The sequence below is a fragment of the Desmodus rotundus genome, chromosome 8 (genome assembly GCF_022682495.2).
Source record: "Desmodus rotundus isolate HL8 chromosome 8, HLdesRot8A.1, whole genome shotgun sequence".
Taxonomy (NCBI): Eukaryota; Metazoa; Chordata; class Mammalia; order Chiroptera; family Phyllostomidae; genus Desmodus; species Desmodus rotundus.
The window spans coordinates 6,575,050-6,595,276 of record NC_071394.1 but is presented as its reverse complement, the minus strand read 5'-3'; the positions used below and the strand labels follow the sequence as shown (position 1 = coordinate 6,595,276).

The 20,227-nt window shown below is 45.4% G+C and overlaps 1 protein-coding gene across 2 annotated transcripts in view; it reads right to left on the bottom strand.

The window, feature by feature from the left end:
* ADCY8 (adenylate cyclase 8) overlaps positions 1-20,227 on the bottom strand; it is a 159,605-nt gene that overhangs the window by 46,781 nt on the left and 92,597 nt on the right. For both annotated transcript variants that reach the window (XM_024572213.3, XM_045181780.2), the window contains exons 8-9: positions 11,978-12,175; positions 43-143 (exon numbers count right to left, since the gene is read on the bottom strand). In XM_024572213.3, coding sequence (XP_024427981.2) covers positions 43-143; positions 11,978-12,175 — 299 coding nt within the window. The remainder of the gene's footprint in view (positions 1-42; positions 144-11,977; positions 12,176-20,227) is intronic.

Genomic DNA, 20,227 nt, shown 5'->3' with positions numbered 1-20,227 from the left:
ACAAAGAAATTTCACCTGGTAGCTTTGTCCTTTCGTATTTACCTTGAAGAAGGAAGCAAACTTTGTATGGCCGTGATAAACAGAAGAACGATAAATGCACAGACCAAGTTTGACTTGAACACTTCATCCCTCATTTGAGAATACTGTAATTAAAAAAGAAGGAGAATAAATTACTTCCCAGCACAGTTGGGCATTTGGAAGAGTTACATTTTACCAGTGTTTCGAGTTGGAGGGAAACAGCAGGAAGAGACAAAGCAAATAAAGATTTTTAAAAAAATTAATAGGAACCCATATCTTAAGAAACCCTTCACAGAGTATGGTCACCATCCCTCCCTCTCCCCTTTTGGTGGGAGCCTGGGAGGGAGTAGATGTCCCTTCTCAGTCAGAGGACCTGGGAGAGGGACTTTGCCTGGGCTTACCCCTTTCTTCTCCCACCGAAATAGCATCATTTTGACAAAACAGAAGAGCACACACCCACATATGTAGCAAATCAAATTCACATTGACTTTCTTCATGAGTAAACTTAAGTCATTTGAGGATCTTGCTCCATTTCTTGTTTGGTTTGGGGACACAGGCAAATCTTTTGCCAGAGAGAGTCTTTCGGCCTCCTTTTTCATAAAACTATTGAAAAATACCTTCATAGACTCTTCGAGCAGAAAGTAACCTGGGAGATCCCCAGCAAGGGTGGCCCTTTCATTTCATACAAGGGAAACCAAGACTGATTGACCAATAAGCCTGGTGCATTCTGCGGCCTGCTCGAGGCAGCCCTGGGGGACAGCGATAACTTTATTTTGATTATCCAGAGTACTCAGTGATTTCATTATCCAGTCTTAAAAGCGTCTGGAAGGTCAGCACTGAATGTGTACTTGCCTTAGTCCTGCCTAGTTTTCTGAATCATTAAGGAGTCATTAAACTGAGGAATAATCCATTCAGAAGAAGGAAAGGATTCTTAAAACTGAAAAAGACCTTAAAATTAGCCTTAAAATTGGGAGGAACCCAAGCTCCTCCTTTTACCTGCTTGCCAGAGAGGCCTAGGAACTTGCCACAGATGGCACGGCGTACAGATCATTTTTAGAGGGAGGGACAGAAAGTGACACCTGGCTTTGGAACTTTGTCATCCCTGACTTGAATGTTGCAGAGTTACTTTAAGAAGGAAGCCAGTCCATAGAGCTCTGATAATGCCTCAGGTTCCCTATCCCAACACCAGGAGGGGGAGGTTATGGTCAGGTCAGTGAAACAGTAACATCAGCCAACCTCTTGTTGGCATGGTAGCCACGGTCCACAGGTGCGTGACTTTTCTTTGCTGGCCTGCTTCTGGGTGTGATCTGGGTTTCAGATCGAACTCACGGCTCATTGTGTGGCTGAGATTTGGGGGAAGGGCCGTGGTCTGCAGCTGGTGAGCTCCATGAAGAAGCACAATGCTGCTCAGAGACTCACACTCAGTGCTGTGGCCACAGGGCGCCTTCTACTCTCCTGTTGGAGGCCTCTGCCCACGTTCAGCCAACCTGCTGCTGGTATCTGGAGGGGAACCAGGAATGTGCTCTGAAGAATCGCTGAAGCCGTCCTCACTCCTGAGGATGCCATAGAAAATCCACGCTGGTAATAACTGCCAAGGGCGCCGCCTATGAGAAAGGCGCAGTCATAGAGATCCACACACGCCAGCTTGAAAATAAATAGTTAGCTACAAAGCAGTTACTCTGAAGGAGAACTGTCTGAATTCCTCTTAACAACCAGTTGCAATGGCTCAAATTATTCTTTGTTGGCTGACTGATTAGTATCAAACCGACTTGGCTATCTAGATTTGGTAATGATATTTTTGAAACAACAATAATAATTTGTAGTGTCCTTGATCCCTCTCTCCCTCCTTTTCTTCATCTTCACTATTGTCATCATCGTCATCACCTCCTCATCACTCTCATCATCAGAGCATCTTGGAGTGGGAAGGGACCACTGCCTTCAGGATCCTTTTCCTAACATCCCTGCTATCACCTGTCGCTTATCTCCAGGTGACCTTCTCTGCTTGTTGGAGGGTATGGGTTTCTTTTCTCTGAACTGGGGCAGGACATCCCAAGGTTTTGAACACCCTCCACTTGAACACACCTAGTGCCTGAGAGCTCACTTCTTTGCAGAGTGTTCCTTCCATCATTATCAGTGCATTCACACTGCTGATGTGGACACTGGCCCACAGTGTCCGCGGCGTGTGGCTGAGACAAAACAAATTCACACAGACTACTGAGTCCTGTGGAGGAAAAGGGACGGCATGGCCACTTTCTCAAGAGGAGAGCGCTCCGGCCCTTGCCTTGACAGGCTTTTCTGGACACATTACTTTGAGGATGGTCCTCATTTACTATGCACAGGTTCACTTTAGGTGGCTACCTTTTATAGAAAACAAAGGAGAGGATGTTGCTAATTACATCAAAAAGGAAGGCTATTTGCAAATGTAAAGGGAAAAGTGGTTGAACTGGTTACACTTGTCCTTGGAAGGTTTGGCATAGATTTTAGGAAGTTACTTTAAAGATATGCAGTAAACGTTTGCTGCCTCAATTCAGGGTGAGGGAGTTTTAGCAAAAAGCAAATCTCAAAGCAGCCCAGGTACGATGAAGGCCTGATTCCCCACGGGAGAACCTGTCCATGGGCGTGGGTCCTGTGTGCCAGACTCGCTCTCCACTGGCCTTCCAAGTGGGAGCTGGGCCCACGCCATGCAGAACAGTCTCCTATACTGTGAAGAGAGTTCCTTTCCTATAGATCCTACACCCAAGTCTCTGACTCCTTTCCTGTGTGCTTCTTACTGATGGCTTTAAAAATGTTACATAATCATCATTTGTCCAGACTAAAGTTGCATAAGATCTAGCGTTTTTCATTTTCTTCCGGTGACAAGCTGGTGGAGACCAAGTGGGAAGACTTACTTTGCCTCCAGATCTTCCTCTGTCAGTGTTTCACTGAGAGCCAACACCGGGAGGCAGTACCTGAGCCAACTGTAATGGGGTTCACACCAATTAAAGGGGCATGACACTTGGAGTCAATTACAAGGGCTTCCTTTGAGAGCATAGGTTAGAATTTGATTGTTGTTATTTTTCAATCTGTAGGGTTTTGGTTGATTCAGGGAATGGCCATAGTCTAATGTAACAAGTTTGAGTGATAATGACTAATAATTTGAGAATTTAACCTCCGTTCTATTGTTAAATCCATAAATTCTGTACCTACCACAATGTCAGTGCTATGCTACTTGCCGTGTGCATGGATGACGTCATTTAATTATGACAACACGTTGAGGGAGATCCTATTTATCATATCCCCATTTTGCATATAGTGAAATCGAGGGTTAGAATAATTGAGTAACTCAACCAGGACTTTCCAGATTATAAGGAGGGAATCCAAAGAGTTTGACACGGCCACGCCCCCTCCTTCCCCCAGCACAAGGTATCACTGGCTGTTCCACCTTCCACTACTTTGCTATTTTCCAGGTAAGGTCATCTTCTTCACTGGGCACACAATAGTGTGTCCTGGTATATTTCAATGCTGTGGTTTATGATACAAAGAAATGAAAGTTTCCTGCTTGATTTGCTCAGGATGAGAATAGGGTTCCCTTCCTAGGAAGTGGGACAGGAGAAACTGGTGTTCCATCTTGTTCATGTCTGGGGACATTGGCCCTGGATTCTCTTGGAAGGCATCTTCAGGAAGGAAGTCAGAGCCTTGAGGATCGACGGGTTCCTAGATCTGTCACAGGAAACCTGGAACACAGATTTGATCACACAAGGTAACACCCCTTCTGGATTCTTCACCCACAGAGGGATGACCAGGGAAGCTAGCTTGTAGAGGTGATGGAGGGTTTCCACTCTCCTATGTTTCTGTGTCTAAGACAGGCCTGGAAAATCTTCCAGGTATGTGGGAGGGAAGTCACCCTTCGTGCCTAGGTTCTCCCCTGGGGCTATGAGATACAAGGTACTAGCTAAATCTTTACATCTCCACAAGATGTAATTATCTATCTAGCTAATGGTCCAAAGTACAACCATACTTCTGTCCAAGTGTGCATGTGACATTACAACATTTTACAGGTGGAATAGATTGTATTTCTCGCCTTGGTCTAACTCTTCTTAATGCCAATTTCACTCAGTAAAATCTCTCAGAAATGAGTCATTAACTCCTGCCTGCATATTTCCAATGATGGGGGAAATCATCCGCTCACTTGAGAACCCATTTCATCTCTGGATAAATCTAGTTTGCAGAGCGATAATTTTCTAGCATATCTTTCATTAGTATAAATTAATATGTTTGTTAAATTAAAGAAGAATCTCAGCCGGGACCACCTGCTCATTTTCATGACTGAGGGAATTTAACCTCATTCTTTTGTGAAATTCCTCGTTATGTATCATGGCAATAGCTAGAGCATCCTTAAATTAGACCACTGGGATAAAAGGCATAATTGCAATGAAAGTGCGAGGGACTAATTTGTAGTCATTTCCTATTTTGAAATAGACCGTCTTCCCTGGCTTGGTGTCTAGTGGATAGCCACAGCCATTATCAGGAGCAGTTCACTGGGGGACAGGTGAGTCCAAGGAAATTTCTCACCGGCATACTTCTTCACAAGCCACCTGACTTCTGTATTCAGGTTATTCCTGTGCTCCTGGCCAGAAGCCCCTGGTTGCAGATGATGGTGATGCCTACACATGAAGCATGAAGCTTGCTTCAAGGACTGCGCCAATAGCCTCGGATTGAAATCTTCAGAGTTCTAGCATTCTAGACTACACGATTATAGGTGACATTGGCGCTTCTGGCTCTGGAAATGCTGGCTTTGTGGGACTGGAGCCAGCTAATTGGTCTGATAAAAAGACAAGTAAAATGGCCCTTGGTTACATTTCACTTGTCTACCTACAGGGAAGTAGAAATAGCAATAACTTTATAAGAAATTATCAAGAATATAAAGGAGTCTGACAAAACCACTGCTTGAATAAGGGGTGATTTCCCCCCCGCCCAAAGCCCTTGTAATCTGTCCTTCCTACCTGAAGGAGGTGGCCTAAATATTCTCACAATTTGGGGTCTTACTAGAGCAGCAAAAATACGACAGTGACCCAAGCTTGCAACAGAATAATTCCTCTGAAAAATAAGGTCATGAAATGATTGGATAGTGTCTGATTCAGAAAATGAGAGAGAACACCCAAGACATTTGGTTCAAGCTCCATGTTCCTATCTCCCCACACCTGAATGAGAAGTGTAGTGTTTCAACAAATTCTGAATGTCTCCAGGAAGAAAAAACATGCATTTTTCCCCTCATTACCTGATTCTGGAGTCCAACATCTTAATCTATCAAATGGAATGATTCCATCAGCTGGAAGGTGGAATGAATCCATTTTAATTCATTCATTTGCCTAGCCTCCTTTGCTTTGCCAGATTCTTTGTTAATTATCCTATTCTACTCGTAACTCCAACAGGAGTTGATAGGAAGAAGAAAGAAGCATTTTAAAGTTGCAATGCATTTTTGTTTTCTGAAATCTGTTAAACCTCCACTTAACTTTGAGTTTCTTTATAAAGGACAGAGAAAACTCAGAGAAATTCTGAACAGAGATAAGAACCACTTGAACTCAACTAAAAGACTATCTAATGGCTTCCTTGTGTGACAAATCCTTGTGTTTATGTGGTTGCCGACAGAAAAAGGGCAACATTAAATGAATGTGTTGAAAATACTCAGCACAGAACTTAGTTCCTAGCAGGCTCTGTCTACGGGCTGCAGTGTGTGTGTGGTCAGTAGACACCTTTGTGTGTTAACACTTGTACTTAGGTGTTTGTGAAAGTCGTGGCCCTGGTGCCCCGGGATATAAGACATGTTACAATTGTTCCTGCTCACTGTTTTTAATGAAGCCAGTTTTTGAGAGAAGCTCTAGGAGTGTGGGATTTAATTTAAGTGAGGGTTTAGCCTCACCCATATTTGGACTGGCATAGGATTAATCAGAAGAAGAGGGAAGAACTATTTCATTTATTCAAACATCTGTTACATGAGCATTTTGTCTTCTCTTTGTTGCACCAATCCAATGAGGGGCAGGTATTATGATCATCACCATCTCAGCGAGATCATGTGTCCTGCGTCACCTCCACCCAGCCCGTCAGGGGCAGGAATGGGGTTTATCACATCTACTCAGTAGTCAAATCCATGTTTTTTGCTCTCTGACTGAACACCAAACTTGTAAGATGAATGGAGCTTTTGTATGTGTGTGGGAGTGTCCATCTGAGTGACAGGCAGCTCTCAACCTGTCAGTATCCAATAATGATCCATAAATTAATCAATACTCCATCAAAGTGGGATTTGAACAAGGCCTGTTTGATGCCTGAGCCCGAGCTTCTAGGATCATTGTGAGCCTTATGTAGACATGCCTTCTAGGTCTCTCTGAAGCCATGTTGACCTTGAGTATAGACCTGGGACCTTCAGGCATGAGACAGGTGACTAGCCCAAGCCCTCACATGCAGCCAAGGACAGAGAAGGGTGGCTGGAGAATCAGGACAAGAGAATCTCAGAAGAGTCTTCTCAAAATGTGGGCCCCCACCCCCGCAAAATCAGAATCTTGGGGGACAGAGCAATGGGCATTTTAAACAAGATCCCAGGTGAACCTCAAGTTTGAAAACTATTAGCCTAGGACAAAGAGGCTTTTATTGTTGAAATGCGTAACAGTGACAAAGGAGGTCTTTTCTTTAAAAAAAGTTTCAGAATTTAACAGAAAGATACTAGCATTGAAAGAAGGAAGGAAATCTGTCATCACTGATATGGTTTGATTGAACACTTACCCCTCTAAATTGCCCACATCAAAAACATAAATTCTCAGTTAATTTTGAAGTGTGTATTAAACATATTTTCATCTCTATTCCAAATGGAAAAGTTGCCTCATTCTGAGGCTGGTCACACCATTTCTGCAACACTAAATTGAATGAAGTCACTCGAAATAAGTGTTTCTATGCAAATAAACTTTCTCAAAGCACTAAAGCTTTTAAGTTGGTTTTAAGTAATTATGATTCATTGCCTTCCTCATCCTAAGCTTCATTCAGAGCCTTGTCCTAGAAGACAAGAAAGAACCAGAGACTGAGAAACATCCCTTTCTTGTAAGTTAAAATTCTTCACCGTACAGAGAATATTCCCAAATCAGCAAGACAGAGGTGAGCGCAAGAAAAGACGGTGGTAAAGACAAATGTGCAAATCGCAAAAGGACTATAAAGACCAGAGCACAAACACATGTATCTGAAATCATCAACATCAATAATAATTTTTTTAAATGACAGGCAGATACTGCTTGTCTATTATCAAGTTGGGAATTTTAAAAAAGTATAGGCACAATTTTTTAAGGGCAATTTCAGAATACACATCAAGTATTTAAGAACGTGCATTCTTTCACTCCCATTTTTAGGACTCAATCCGAAGGAGACAATTAAGCATGGATGTGTGATTGAATAGGATGCTGGCCATCACCGTGTAGCGTGTAATTAACAGTAGTGAACAAGTGAGGGGAAAAAAGTCAACGGTGGTTAAAACATGCAATGGAAGAGCACACAGTTACAAAGTAATTTCTTTGTAACTTCACACTTAATACTGCGGGGAAAAGCTCAATGCACTGTGCATAAGGTGGTCCTGTTTCAGAAAATGCGTGGCAGAGATGTGTGTGTAGCATCGCACTTGTGAAAGACGAGAGTGACCGATGCCTGCATGCTATTAGCACCGGGAGCTTTTCCTGGTTGGAAGATCACCGAGATACCATCCTCCTCTTTCTGCCGTAGGTGCTTGGTATAAGCTTTTATTCTGGAAAATGCATCCTTTGTTTTAATAAGGAAAAGTCATGTATAGTAAGAGAAAAAGTCCAATATGATTGACAGTATTTGACCAACATGTCTTGTTTCCTGAGTCCCTTTAGTTCTGGGGACTAGAACTTGTTTTTGTTTGCCCCTGAGATCTGCAAGCTCCCTTAGCAAATGTTCAGCCCGAGACTGAAGGAGGGCAGAGGTTTCTTCTGTGAAGTCGGGGAGGACTTGGAGGGGACCTTTGATGACTGGGTTAGGGCCCCCACCCGCACGACGGGGTCCACCCTGAAAGTCCCTATGAGGTTGCTGGGAGGCGAACTTGTTGAGACCCACCGATGCGGACCTGGCCCAGGCCCAAGAGCTGGGTCACATGACTTGCCACTCACACGGGGTGATTTCTGAGCACAAAAGGAGGTGTTACTAATAGTTGTATTGAAAATGGATGTAAACCAGCACCATCTCCGGCAAACCAGGTCATGCGGTCACCTTGGTCATGGGGAAACGTGGGGGGCGGGGGGCCCAGAGCGAGAAAATGTGCTGCTCAGACGTGGCCAGGCCGCCTGAGTCCTAAGCGCACTTTTCTGAGGCCTAACTGGAAAGATTCTGTGTATGCCACTTTGAAATGCCAAGGCAGGGAGTTAAGTGGGACTTCAGTCTTCTCCCCTGAAACACCTCTGCCAAAGAGCCAGATCAAAGCTGACCTGCGTGCCCTGATGACCAGTGTAGCCCAGCTGGTTGGGGGTTGTCCCACAAAGCAAAGGGTCACTGGTTCCACTCCCATGAGAGAGGCAACTGATCGATGTTTCTCTCCTATTCTTTGTCCTCCCTTCCCTTCTCTCTCAGAATAAATAAATAAAATCTTAAAAAAAAAAAGACCTATATCTTTTGGCTCTTGGAGTTTACTAAAAAACCAAACAAACAAAAAAAAACAAACACAAAACTCTGAGTCCAGCTAGCTACAGGGGTGAGGCAGTCTCCTCGAACATTCTCCCTGGTCTGAGTCTTCATTCGTCCCACACGTATTTCTGCAACACCAGGAGGCATACAGAAGTCCTGGGGTGTGATGCTGTGGACAGATATGCCAGCTTTTACAAGCAAATGTGACTGAAAAAGCTCTGAATGACATTTCAAAGGAGCTTTTATATTCTCCAATGCACTAATAAAGGGGGAGAGTGAATGGGTTCCCTGATTTGTATATCTTTTTGCTGTTGAAATGGACTGAAGCCTTTTCTTCCCCACAAAATTTGCCAGGGTAAGGTCGTTATTTCCAGTTCCACTTTTCCTTTTAGAAAACATGCTTTTATAGTGCAAACTTGCTCCCCCAAAGCGGGGTAGGGCAGTTGTCCAAGGCTTCGATGTCACAAATACCGTATATCTTTTAACGATTCTAAGATACTTAATTCTACCCCCTCCCCCCATGTTGTAGCATCTTGAAATCAGAGTGTTCTTAATATCTATGGAGTCTTAAAATCTTTGAGTTCCTCCAGAGAGGCCTGCAAGTGCTCCTACTGGTCACCAGGGGGCAATATCAACCAGGGACTGCTTTAAATAGAAATTCTCTGAGGTTTTATTTAGTACAGTTAGACTGTGAACTCAGGCAGCAAACCTACACAGATTGCTTTTTGAAGAGCAATTAGATTCTTGGAGAGCTCTTTTATTTATTTATTTTTCTTCATCTGACCAATACCAGGGTATAGGGATGTGGGTTTCCTCTATCCTCATCTGCTGGCTGGGTTTTTTTTCCTGTTCATTCTTACCCTGGAGGTGTAAGCCCAGTTTACCGGGGGTGGGGTGGGGGAGCGGTCCTCTTAAACTCCCCATACTGATTGGTTTTCTTAGTGCTGTGCAGAAATGGCACGGCCCCTAGTTGATGGTGGCTTAGAGTCACTGAAATATGGCAGCTGGATTTTTAGATCTGTGACCTCTACTTCACCTCTCTGAGGCTCCTCCTCTCTTTTATAAGTGTGGTAGCAGTGTGTTTTCCGAGGGTGCAGTACACTGACACACACATAAACACCAGGCTCGGAGTGGATACATGCAGGACGGCTCTCTAATTCTGGCAGCCTGTGGGTTTGAAGGCCCTAGGACCGTTTCTTATTTCATCTCCCCCTCAAACCCCTGCTCTGTGCCTGGAACCCCATTCAAGGTTCAAAGAGGAGAGGATGGAAGTAACACAGTCTTGTCTTCTTATACAAGGGCCTGGGAGGACAAGTCCCGGGAGAGTGTGGTGGACAGACAAGACACTGGCTTTGGGGGTCACGGGGGGATCAGATCGAAGCCCCTCTACTGACAGCTGGAGTTTGGATTTCTCTGTCATTCCATTTCATCACGTAGAAAATGAGGCTCCTGGTAACAGCTACTTCTCGCTCTCCTTGTTACTCTATTTGTGCAGGCAGCTTAGACTAGCACATGGTGCTGGGTAAACACCCAATGATTGTTACTTATTTCATTCAATGTATCTTCTGCTCAGCAGTAATGCAGCCCCTAGAGAGAGCCTCAGAGCAAGAGTCACTACGGGGAGCCTCTGTGACACGGAGGGGATGAACATTTTCTGATGTGCCCCAGTGCCTTTCCCCTTGGGGACCCCGTGCCATGCAGAGCACATGCTAAATGGCTGGACTGAGGTGGGTAAATCCTGCCCTTTGCTTCTTCTAGAAGAGCCTCCCCTGGCCGCAGAGGTCACCCTTCGCCGCCCCGCACTTCCTCAGCTCCATCCTGCCCCAATACCAGGTATCTGCCGATGAGATTTAATTAAAAAAACATTAGAAATTAGGTTTGCAGAGTTCAGGTCATTAGTGAATCAAGTATATCTTTAAGAAGAATGAATAAAAGGGTTTGTGTAGCTCTAGACACTGGCAGACACCAGCCTTTACAGCAGCTAATTGAGAAGACTCTTTGCAAGACCAGCCTGCTCTTCCTAGCTCCTTCAACATAGCAACCAGTAAAGAAAATGCATTTAATTTGGACCTCAAACCCCCAATTATATTACGAATCAGAGACATCCACCTGCCATTTGGCAGAGGGGTGAGAGGGGAGGTTGCGAGAAGCAAAATGTTTCCTCTTCTTTTGTTATGTTGGCACATAGATGCAATACATTAACCTGAACTGCTGATGAAGGTATCAATTTTGGAATCTGCCACCTTTAGGGGGTCACCAGACCTCATTGGGAATGGTGCATGCGCACAGCAATGTGAATTCTCCAAACTGAGGAACACAGAATCTCCCGGGAAGCTGACCAAATTCACACAAAAAATTGCTTACTGGAGAGTTGCAGAGTATCAGATCAAACTCCTGAAATTCGCTTGCAAATACCCTGCTGCTCTTGCCGAGGCTCTGGCAGGTACCAAGCACCTGGGCTCAGTCAGGGGAGGCCTGTCGGCATCCGTCAGTGCAGAGGAGCAGCCCAGTTCAGCAAGGACAGCACCTCCCACAGCACTTTACAGTGTAGAGCTGGGGAGAGGAAGGGGCACTGGAAAAGTCGTCATCAGTATGGCGATGGCTGCCGTTTTTGGACACTTCACCTAATGAAGGCACCGCTTGAAGCCTTCCACGCTACCCTATGAAGGAGGCACGTTCACGATCCTCACTCTACGGCTCACGCTCAGAGAGGCTACTCCACTTTTCAAAGGTCACACAGCAAAGCAGTAGCAGAGGCGGATTTCAAACCCAACTCTGGATCCACAACCCATCTTCTTCCTATTATGCCTACATCAGGGGCCAGCAGGGAACCAGGAAAATGGGAGAACACGTGCCCTTCATGAGCTAAGTAAGACAGTGTTTATCGCTAATGCTTATGTGAAGTTATTGGATGCCTTCATATATATTATGTTACGAGGGTTGCAGCTGATGAGAATTAACCTAAAAGCAAAGGCAAGTGGGTGCTAATGTCACTTGGGTTCATAACGTCAAAGTGGAAGGAACGCCTGTCATGCTGACTGGGGTAAAGGGCTCCTTGCTCTTTCCGTTCTCTTTTCCTTCAAGAGCTATTTTGAGGCTCTTTATCTAAAAGGCATCTCCTCTCATGGCCTTCAGTCTACTCATGATTTTCAAACAGAAAAGCAAAAGACAATACCAAACCAAACAAACAAACAAACCACAAACACACCAACCAACACACAGCCCCTGGGTTCTCTCTGTGGTCCCGCCAACATTTACGACAGTTTACTGCAGAAAAAGAGCCACTACAGAGACCCAGCTCTACCTTGTGCTCCAGGCTGGAGTCTTTAAACATCAGTGAGAATGGCTTGATATGCTCTCTTCTCAATTTATCGCCACTCCGCAAGTCGATGGTATGTTCTATTCGCTTGTTAATTTCCTCAGGCCCAGACTGGACATGCAAAGCTTGTGCAAGATGGTTTGGAAGTAGATTTATTGAATTTCTTGTTAGGGCAGCCAGAGTCTAGGGGGAAAGCACATGCAAACACAATAAAACTGCTAGTCCCCTTTGGATTAAAAAGAAATGCAATGTTTTTAGATTAGGTTGCATTGCAAACAGTAATAGCATTCCATGCAGTTGTATTCAGTGAAACCTACAGAAGTTGGTAAGTTAGCATTTAGTTTAGAGAAACACAACCTGGCAAGTTAGCACATTGATAGGGACACGCCCCTTTCCTCTGTGTAGGTGCACTGAATTCTTTTGGTTTCAATTATTTGGAGAGTTGTCAGCTTGGAAGTGTTCATCAGGACCGTTTCTCTAACCAGTCACATCTCTGGTGCAAGAGAAAGAGAACCAATAGAAATAACAGAAAGTAAAGTATATCCGAAAAGCCCACAGAAATGATCATCTCCAGCCAAGTAGATTCCACATTTTCGTGTGGTCTTTCCTTTAATGGTGGTGGAGAGACTTGGGGACACGTGACTTGCATTTTTTTTTTTAAAGCATTCCTCATGGACATACAGCCAAGTGTGCCAAGATCTCCTTGAACTTGATATTGTTAGGTTTTCACAATTGACAAATTTTTTTCCCCATAGACCATTATATATCTATATCCTCATATAGATATATGTGTTTAATTTCCTTTAGGCAAAAAATGCAAGCAGTTGCAGCCTCTCCATTTCACAGGGTTAATTGACCAGCAGGAGGTGTGAGAAGGCGTGACCACTGTGGCCGGTCACTGGGTATGGCTGCATGGATGCAGAAATAGCGTTTTATGCAGCCTGAGTTTATGCAGTCACACCAGGTTTGGCAGGGAGGCCCCTGCCTCTAGGTAATTCAGTGCAGGTGACAAGACCAACTGGCTGGATCTAGCCAAATGCAGTGCTCACTTACAGCTCCAACATAAGACAACTTCTTTGACAAAAGGGGGATGGCAACTGATGGGATATAGGCACAGGAATGCTTAAGTCTGCCCCCGAGATATTTCCTTGGGCGGATGCAGAGGATGGGGTGCATCTGCAGAGTGGGGCGGTGAAAACTCCCCGCCTCCCCACCTCCGTCCACACCCACTGCTTCTGCTTTTCTCTGCCAGCCCCTCAGCTCGGCCATGCCCAGAGCACAGGCTGGCCTGAGAGAAGGCAATGTACTCATTGAACTGTGAGAGCTGACAGCCCCTCAGAGGCCCTTCTGCCCGGACCCTTTCTATATCTGTGAGCCTCTGGGAGACAAGAGTCACCAGCTCATCTGCAGCCGGGTCAGATCCTCTGACTTCAGAGCCAGAGCCTGGGCTTTGACCTACTGGAGCCTTCTAGCTCATTCCAGAAGGATTCTTCCTATCATGCTGTTGGACTCTTCATTTTCACCTTCATGGAGACAGTCTGGGTAACCTAAATGCTGGGCCTCTAAAGAATTCCATAGCAGGGCTTCCTCACTGCTAGCGTTTACTGCATCCCTCATCTGCTGCCCCAGGGTGGAGTGGTATGTACCAACATGAGAAAGTGAAGTACATGCTCTTAGGGCACTGGAGCAGTTAATTTCCACTCTGAGTTACCCCGGAGGCTACCACAGGGAAAAAGATAGATGTCAGGGGGAGGTACAGCAGGATGAGAGGTAAGGAGAAGAGCTGGAGCGGAGAGAAGGAAGCAGGGACCAATGTTCCAGAAAATTAACCAGCAGGATCCATGCAGGGCCAGAGGGCTCAGCCCCTGGGATTAAATGCATTAGAACAGCCTCCCTGAAGGCAAAGGATGGAGGCTGCCCACCGCTCCATGCACCCCCCATGGGCATCCTGGGTGGAATCCTCTATATACAGTTTAGAAAATGACATTAGTTCTCTGTCTTGGGAAGGAGGTGGAAAAGACGCTTAGGCTGCCTTTGACTGGGCATGCATTCTGGTTTAGAGGTGCCAAGGTGCCCCCCAGTGAGTGCTTGGAGCTGGAGTCCAAGAGCTAAAGATCTGTGGACATTCGTTGTTCTGCATGTCCATCTCGCTCTGCAATCTGCATTTTCTTTCTTTGAACTAAATTGGGTTTGTCGACTCCACCAGCCCCTCATGTCTTCAATTGCTCTTGGACCTTTGAGTTTCACAGAGAAAGGGGGGTTTCAGGAAGCATTTTCAGGACTGACTTATATACATTATAGCAGCAGCAGTTATCACAACTCTAATGTGAGCAGCATTTCATACGACAAAGGTAACTTTTATGACAAAGATGGCGTAGTCTCAGAATAAAATATGGGTCCCCTACATTAAATGCTTTTAATTTAATGAATAACTCATTTAATGAGCTTCGTCCTCATCTTTCTCATCTTGATAGGCATTGGTGAAATGTCATCAGGGGCTGACACTGATCCCCTTCCGGGGCGTCTTAGTGGGCCCTTCCGGGGCACCTGTGCCATTGGCCACTTTTGAAAGGCAGGGACCAACCCAGACTCTCCCTTTGCCAAACTCCACCCCTCCCAAATCCCTACCGTCCGTCTGTGTGGCTCTTTCAAAAGAGAGAAAACTCTTTTCCTTTCATCATTGCCTCCAGGTTATAGTTAGGAGCTGGGGAGGAGCCCTTGCACTAACGTGTCACCGATGCTGAGGTGGAGAATTCTCATCCAAGCAATTATTTTTATTCCTTGCACCTATGTCCCTAGTATTTATGCACTGAAGACCCAGTGATCCCTTTTCTCAATTACATATGACAGTTGTACCTGCGGTTTGACCAGCAATCTCTGTGGCACCTCGTACCCTCGGGACGTACACAAGGTGAGGAAAAGGAGGTTTGCCATTATAGGTACATGAAACACAGAATTTATTCTTGTATTATTGTTTATTAATTATTGTAGTATTTTCATATGAACAACTGTAGACCTACTTTTGCCCCACCCTGAATGATCAAGGGAAGACCAGTCTCAACTCAAGGTCAAGTAAATCGGAATCAGGAAGGATAACCATAGGCTTTTATTCCCTGGCCCCTACCCCCACCCCCCATGCATCACTGCAAAGCACGAAAGGCTTGGAGGTGACCTTGGTTTGAAATCAACTGTGGTCCTCCTCTTCGTCTATTAGCAATGGCTGCTAAGATTTGACCATGCGTTCACCTTCAGTGGAGTAACGCTGCCGACACCAAAATTACATACGCTGGTATCTTCAGTGACTCGTTTGTGGGCGGTCTGGGAAGCCGTGCAATGTGTCTCATTTGCCTGTGTAGAGTTAGACTGGAATGGGCTAGTTTTGCTAGATTATGGCTCTTTCTTTTTAAGATCTGCAACACCAGTGTGAGCAAGTTGGGATCCCGTTAACATCAGGATAAGCTTTCAAATAGGATTCCAATCCTGAATTGACCTCCAAAAAGTTGAGACTGTTCTTTCATATAAACAACTTAAAGCAGTCGGCTAGAGAATGAGAAAAACAAATGGATGAAATGGAAAGAAATGGGAAATGCCATGAGAATAACTGAATTATATATATATATATGTATATATGTATATACACACACATATAACTATATATAATTGCATACATATGTAAATATGTTTCAATGTATAATCGAAGTATATATATTACATACAATAATAAATGTGTACACTTATTTACGCACTACTCTAGCTGGCGTTTTCAGGTAGTTGGGATGTCAGATAGGCCAACACTGGGGTCCATCAGTGTACAGCTGAGCCGGCCTCACATAGGAGGCTCTGCACAGAAAGGCACTGCAGCCCGAGATGGACCCTAACGCAGATCTGTGCCCTCCTCGGGCTTTTCCGAAATCACCTCTTCACTCACAGGTGCTCAAGGCAGATTAAAGCCCAAACGAGAACCAGAGTCCCTTCTGAACCCAAGTTTCCAAACTTAGGGTTTACCCGAGAGTCTGAGGGTTCTCGTGAAAATTATCATCAGAGGTTCTGGGTAAGGCATCCTTTTATGAACTTCATTGGAATGGGGTGGGGGACGTCAGGCGCCCTCTGAAAGCTCATCATTTGGTTTATGACCAGAAGACTTTTCTCTGGGACTCGTCTCCTGTCTGTGTATACACTGGAAACCTACTTTTCTACTCGTCCTATCGCTTCATGGACGGCCCTAACCTGTGGGATTCCTTGATGAGTTTGTGTCGGCAGATAATGTTTTCCCCAGTAAGATTTCAGGCTGAAGGTGCACTTTCTAGAAACATCTAGTCTTGCTGAGTCAAATTCTGGATCACAGAGTCCTGTCTCAAAACACCCTCTAAAGCATTTCTGTAGACATTATAAATCAACCTACACGGTTTCAGTGCTGAGGTCTGGGGAAGTCACCACCCTGTTTCATCACTAGATCCTCCTAATTAATCCCTTCCCCCAAACTGTGTTCCAAGGAACACAAGAATGAAGGGATGCTTGCTCGCATAATGGTTCTGTGGACCAGTCAGCGTAGCAAGTGCGGATTCATCACTTGTATACTGCCTCGGCTCTTCACCGCCCTCCTCGAGAGGAGAGATTTCGTCTTTTTTGTTGATGTCTTTGTCCTCAGTGTCTACGGCAGTGCCTGGCACTAAGGACCCACTCCGTATGTGTTTATTGAATGAAAAAATTTTTGTATACTTCCACCAGAGCCTCACAGTACACAGTACGGAAATAAAGACACCATGAGTTCAGAAGTGAGACTGGTAAACTCTGCTTTTTCCAAACTTTTGTGACCACGAAGCCCTGTTTACTCGAATAACCTCTGCGTGTTCCGTGGAATACCAGCTGGGAAACAGTGCTCTACAGTTCTCTCCTGCTTTTGTTCGTAACTTCCACCCAGTGGACCTGTTTCTGCTTGCTGAATGGCATCTACGAGGGGGGCCCAAAAAACCCCGGAATTTAGAAAACATTGTGTCTTTATTCTTACATGTTTAAACTTCAGTCGCCTTCAAAGCACTCTCCATTTGATGCAATGCACCCATTGAGACATTTTTCCCACTGCTCAAAGCAGTTTTTGCACTCATCAATTCTGTTGCCTTTTAGTGCTTCTGCCACTTTTTGTTTCACTTCTTCCACATTGGCAAAATGTTTCCCTTTGAGGACTTTTTTCATCCTGGGAAACAAAAAAGTTGCTCGGGGGCGAGATCAGGTGAATAGGGAGGGTGGGGCCTGGGGGTCATGTGGTGTTTGGTCAAAACTGCTGAACACTCACTGTGGTGTGGGCAGGTGCACTTGTAAATTGCCCATCATGAAATGGGCAAACACATTGAAAGAATTTTTTAAAAAAATTCACTGAAGCTGAATGCAGCTTCTTACAACAAGGCCAGCAGATGCACTGATCCAGATGGGTTCCTTGGACGCTCACCTGGCTGGGGAAGACTCTCCTGCAAGGGGCCCGCCCTCCAGATGATAATTCCAGAGTTTTTTGGGTCCCCCCTTGTATTTGTCTTTCTCCATGTGCCCCTCTTTAGTATCCATAGTTTTGTTCCTCAAGCTGGTGGCTTTGACCTCCCCAGTTGCTGCACGGTGACATGGTTCCTGCATCTGGCGCCCTGTAGAGCGTACCGCTGCACAGGGGGAAACCCAGTGCAAATGGCGCCTGACTTTGTGCTGGAGCCTGGAAACGGCCCCTGTGTGATATATAAACACTTACTCAGTCCATTGTAGTATATGCATTGGAACAAGTAGCATTTGACTGCATGTCCTGCTGCTACTTAAAAAAACAATTCAGATGTCACCTCCTCCAGGAAGCCTACCCGAGCCTGCACTTATCCTTAGCACAGCAGTTACTGTGAGGTACGATAATTGCATAATTGTGAGTTTGTCTGTTCCTTGACACTCTGATCTCTTTGAGTGTCAGGAAGGTGGTTTTATCCATAACTGAATCTCTAGCATCTGGCAGATTTGGTAGGTTCTTAATAAGTGTGTGTGGAATGAATGGTTGGATGGACGGATGAGCGGTAGTTCCCAGGGCATAGTTTCCCATCTCTTAGTACTAGAAACCCCTGTATTTTTTTCTGTTCTCTCCCAAATGGATGCTACATTTGAACAGATCCTATTTACCAAACTATTCGTTAAATAAAAGTAGTTTATTTTCCCATTATTCAATTAAATGCCTTGTTTTTGATCAGCAGGAAGTAAAGGCATCACCATGATGGCTGAATATATTTCCAGCCAAAAGCAAGAGCCTTGAAAGGCAGCCTCATAATGCTTGTCAATGTGACGATTTATTGAGGTTCCTGGAACCAAGGAACTCTTCTTCCATTACTACCACCCAGTGCTGGCCGCTAGTGTGCCAGAGATGGCAGACGGGCAAGTGCTCACCTAGAGCCCTTTCTGGGGCCAATGCCTAGACTACTGTCCACTTGAGTGTCCATCCCCGTGGGCCAGCTTGAAGTGGAAAGTTGAAGTCATCCGTGGGATGGCTTCATCTTGTAGCTCCTCTGGGATGTGAACACAGCCGTCTTGAGATTTAGCAGTAGGTAGTTGTGATGGAGGTCCGACAGTGACGGCCAGTGTGCAGCTGATTTGGGAAAGACCTAGAAGGATGCCACCTCCAGCAGCCTCAGCGCCTAGCTGTGGGGTCATCGCTGCAGGCTGAGATGGCCTTTTCTTTCCCAAAGACCTTCTTGTTTGGTCCTAGTCTCTGGTGGCCTCTGCGTGAAGCAGCAGCTAAGGGCCGATGGCTTCCTCACCCAGCTCCTGGGCCCCCCTTCCGTTGCCTGTAGGGCAGCGTTTCCCTGCACCCGCCTGGGAGGCCTCTGGGGCTCCACCTCAAACTTGCCACATGCAGGGTCCGGGTTGTGAAGCAGGCAGTGACTTGACCTGTCAGGCCCTATCCCACTCCCTGCCCTACCGTTCTAGGCAAACATGAGAAGACATTGCTGGGAACCAGCTCTGGGTCTGAATAAGAACAGCTGGATGAACCACTAGAGTTACTTTCTTCTTTGTGTTAGAACCCCAGTCCAATCCCCAGAAGAGAAGGCTCCTCCTCTTTTTTGAAAAAAGTTTTATTTGTGTTTTTTTTTTTGTTTTAAAGAAGGCTCACTTCTTGTAAAAGCTTTGAGGTGATCTAGTCTATAATGGTTTGTACTGAGGGCCTCAGGAAAACATCTTTGTGTTTGAAGGAGGCACAAGTATTTTTTGCTCAACTCCAGGGATGAGGAGTAGAGATGTGCTTGGATGTGAGAGGGCCTTTTGGGAGAGAAAGCTCTAAGTGCCATTGGGGTGAACACTGAGTTGGGGGACCCTTGGGGAAAGACTCCCACAGGGCTTCTCAGAACCTGCCATGTAGCAACTTCTCCTTCTCCTAGGAATGGAAGTGCTAGTGAATTCATCCAGTCTCCGTAAACATGATGTGTTAGTCAAGACTGTCCCAACCTTCTCTCTGTACTCAGGGACAGTGAAACATCACGCTCAAATTACATGTCTGCTGCTTTTTTAGGGTTCCTTCTTAGGTTCTCTTTTTTTTTTTTTTTGATATTTATATCACCGTAATCTGCTTTCCGAACAAAGCAAAAGAATGTTTAATGAGCTCTTACTGAGGGAGGTCCATGGGATATCACCACGGGAAGAGGTTCAGTCATTTTCATAATAGGCTCATAGCTTCTGCTCTGGGAAACGAAATAACGAGGGTCAGAACGTCCACGCCGTTTGCTGAAATAACAGCCAGACATTCCCAGCAGGCCCGTTGCGGGATTCCAGGGCCGCTCTGCAGCCTGGCTCCCCGTCTTCAGTCGCGAGCGGTCCACGTCAGTCTGGGGCCCAGGCACGTTGCGCAGTCACTGTTCCCCATCTTTGGGCAGAACTTGAGGTCTGGCCAAATGTTGTGTGGATGTTACTTCTGCTAGGGAACAAAGGATGTGTGAAATCCTTTGATTGGCCTTTGTCACTCTGTGTTCTGAAATTCGAGTCCGCTAATGATTAAGAGAATAAAGCAATTGTAGGGAGGTGCCCCTAGTTCTGGTAGATCCCACAATAAGCGTCAGCATGTATTAGTTTGCCTCGCACTTGAACCCCACAACCTCACTCTTAACCTTTCGACTAATACTCATTAGCCAGACCATTAGCACAGTTTATTCATTGGGATTTAAATCCCAGATGTGCTAGGTTGTCTTCCCGGCATGTTTCCCTGACATCGAAGGCCTTTCTGCC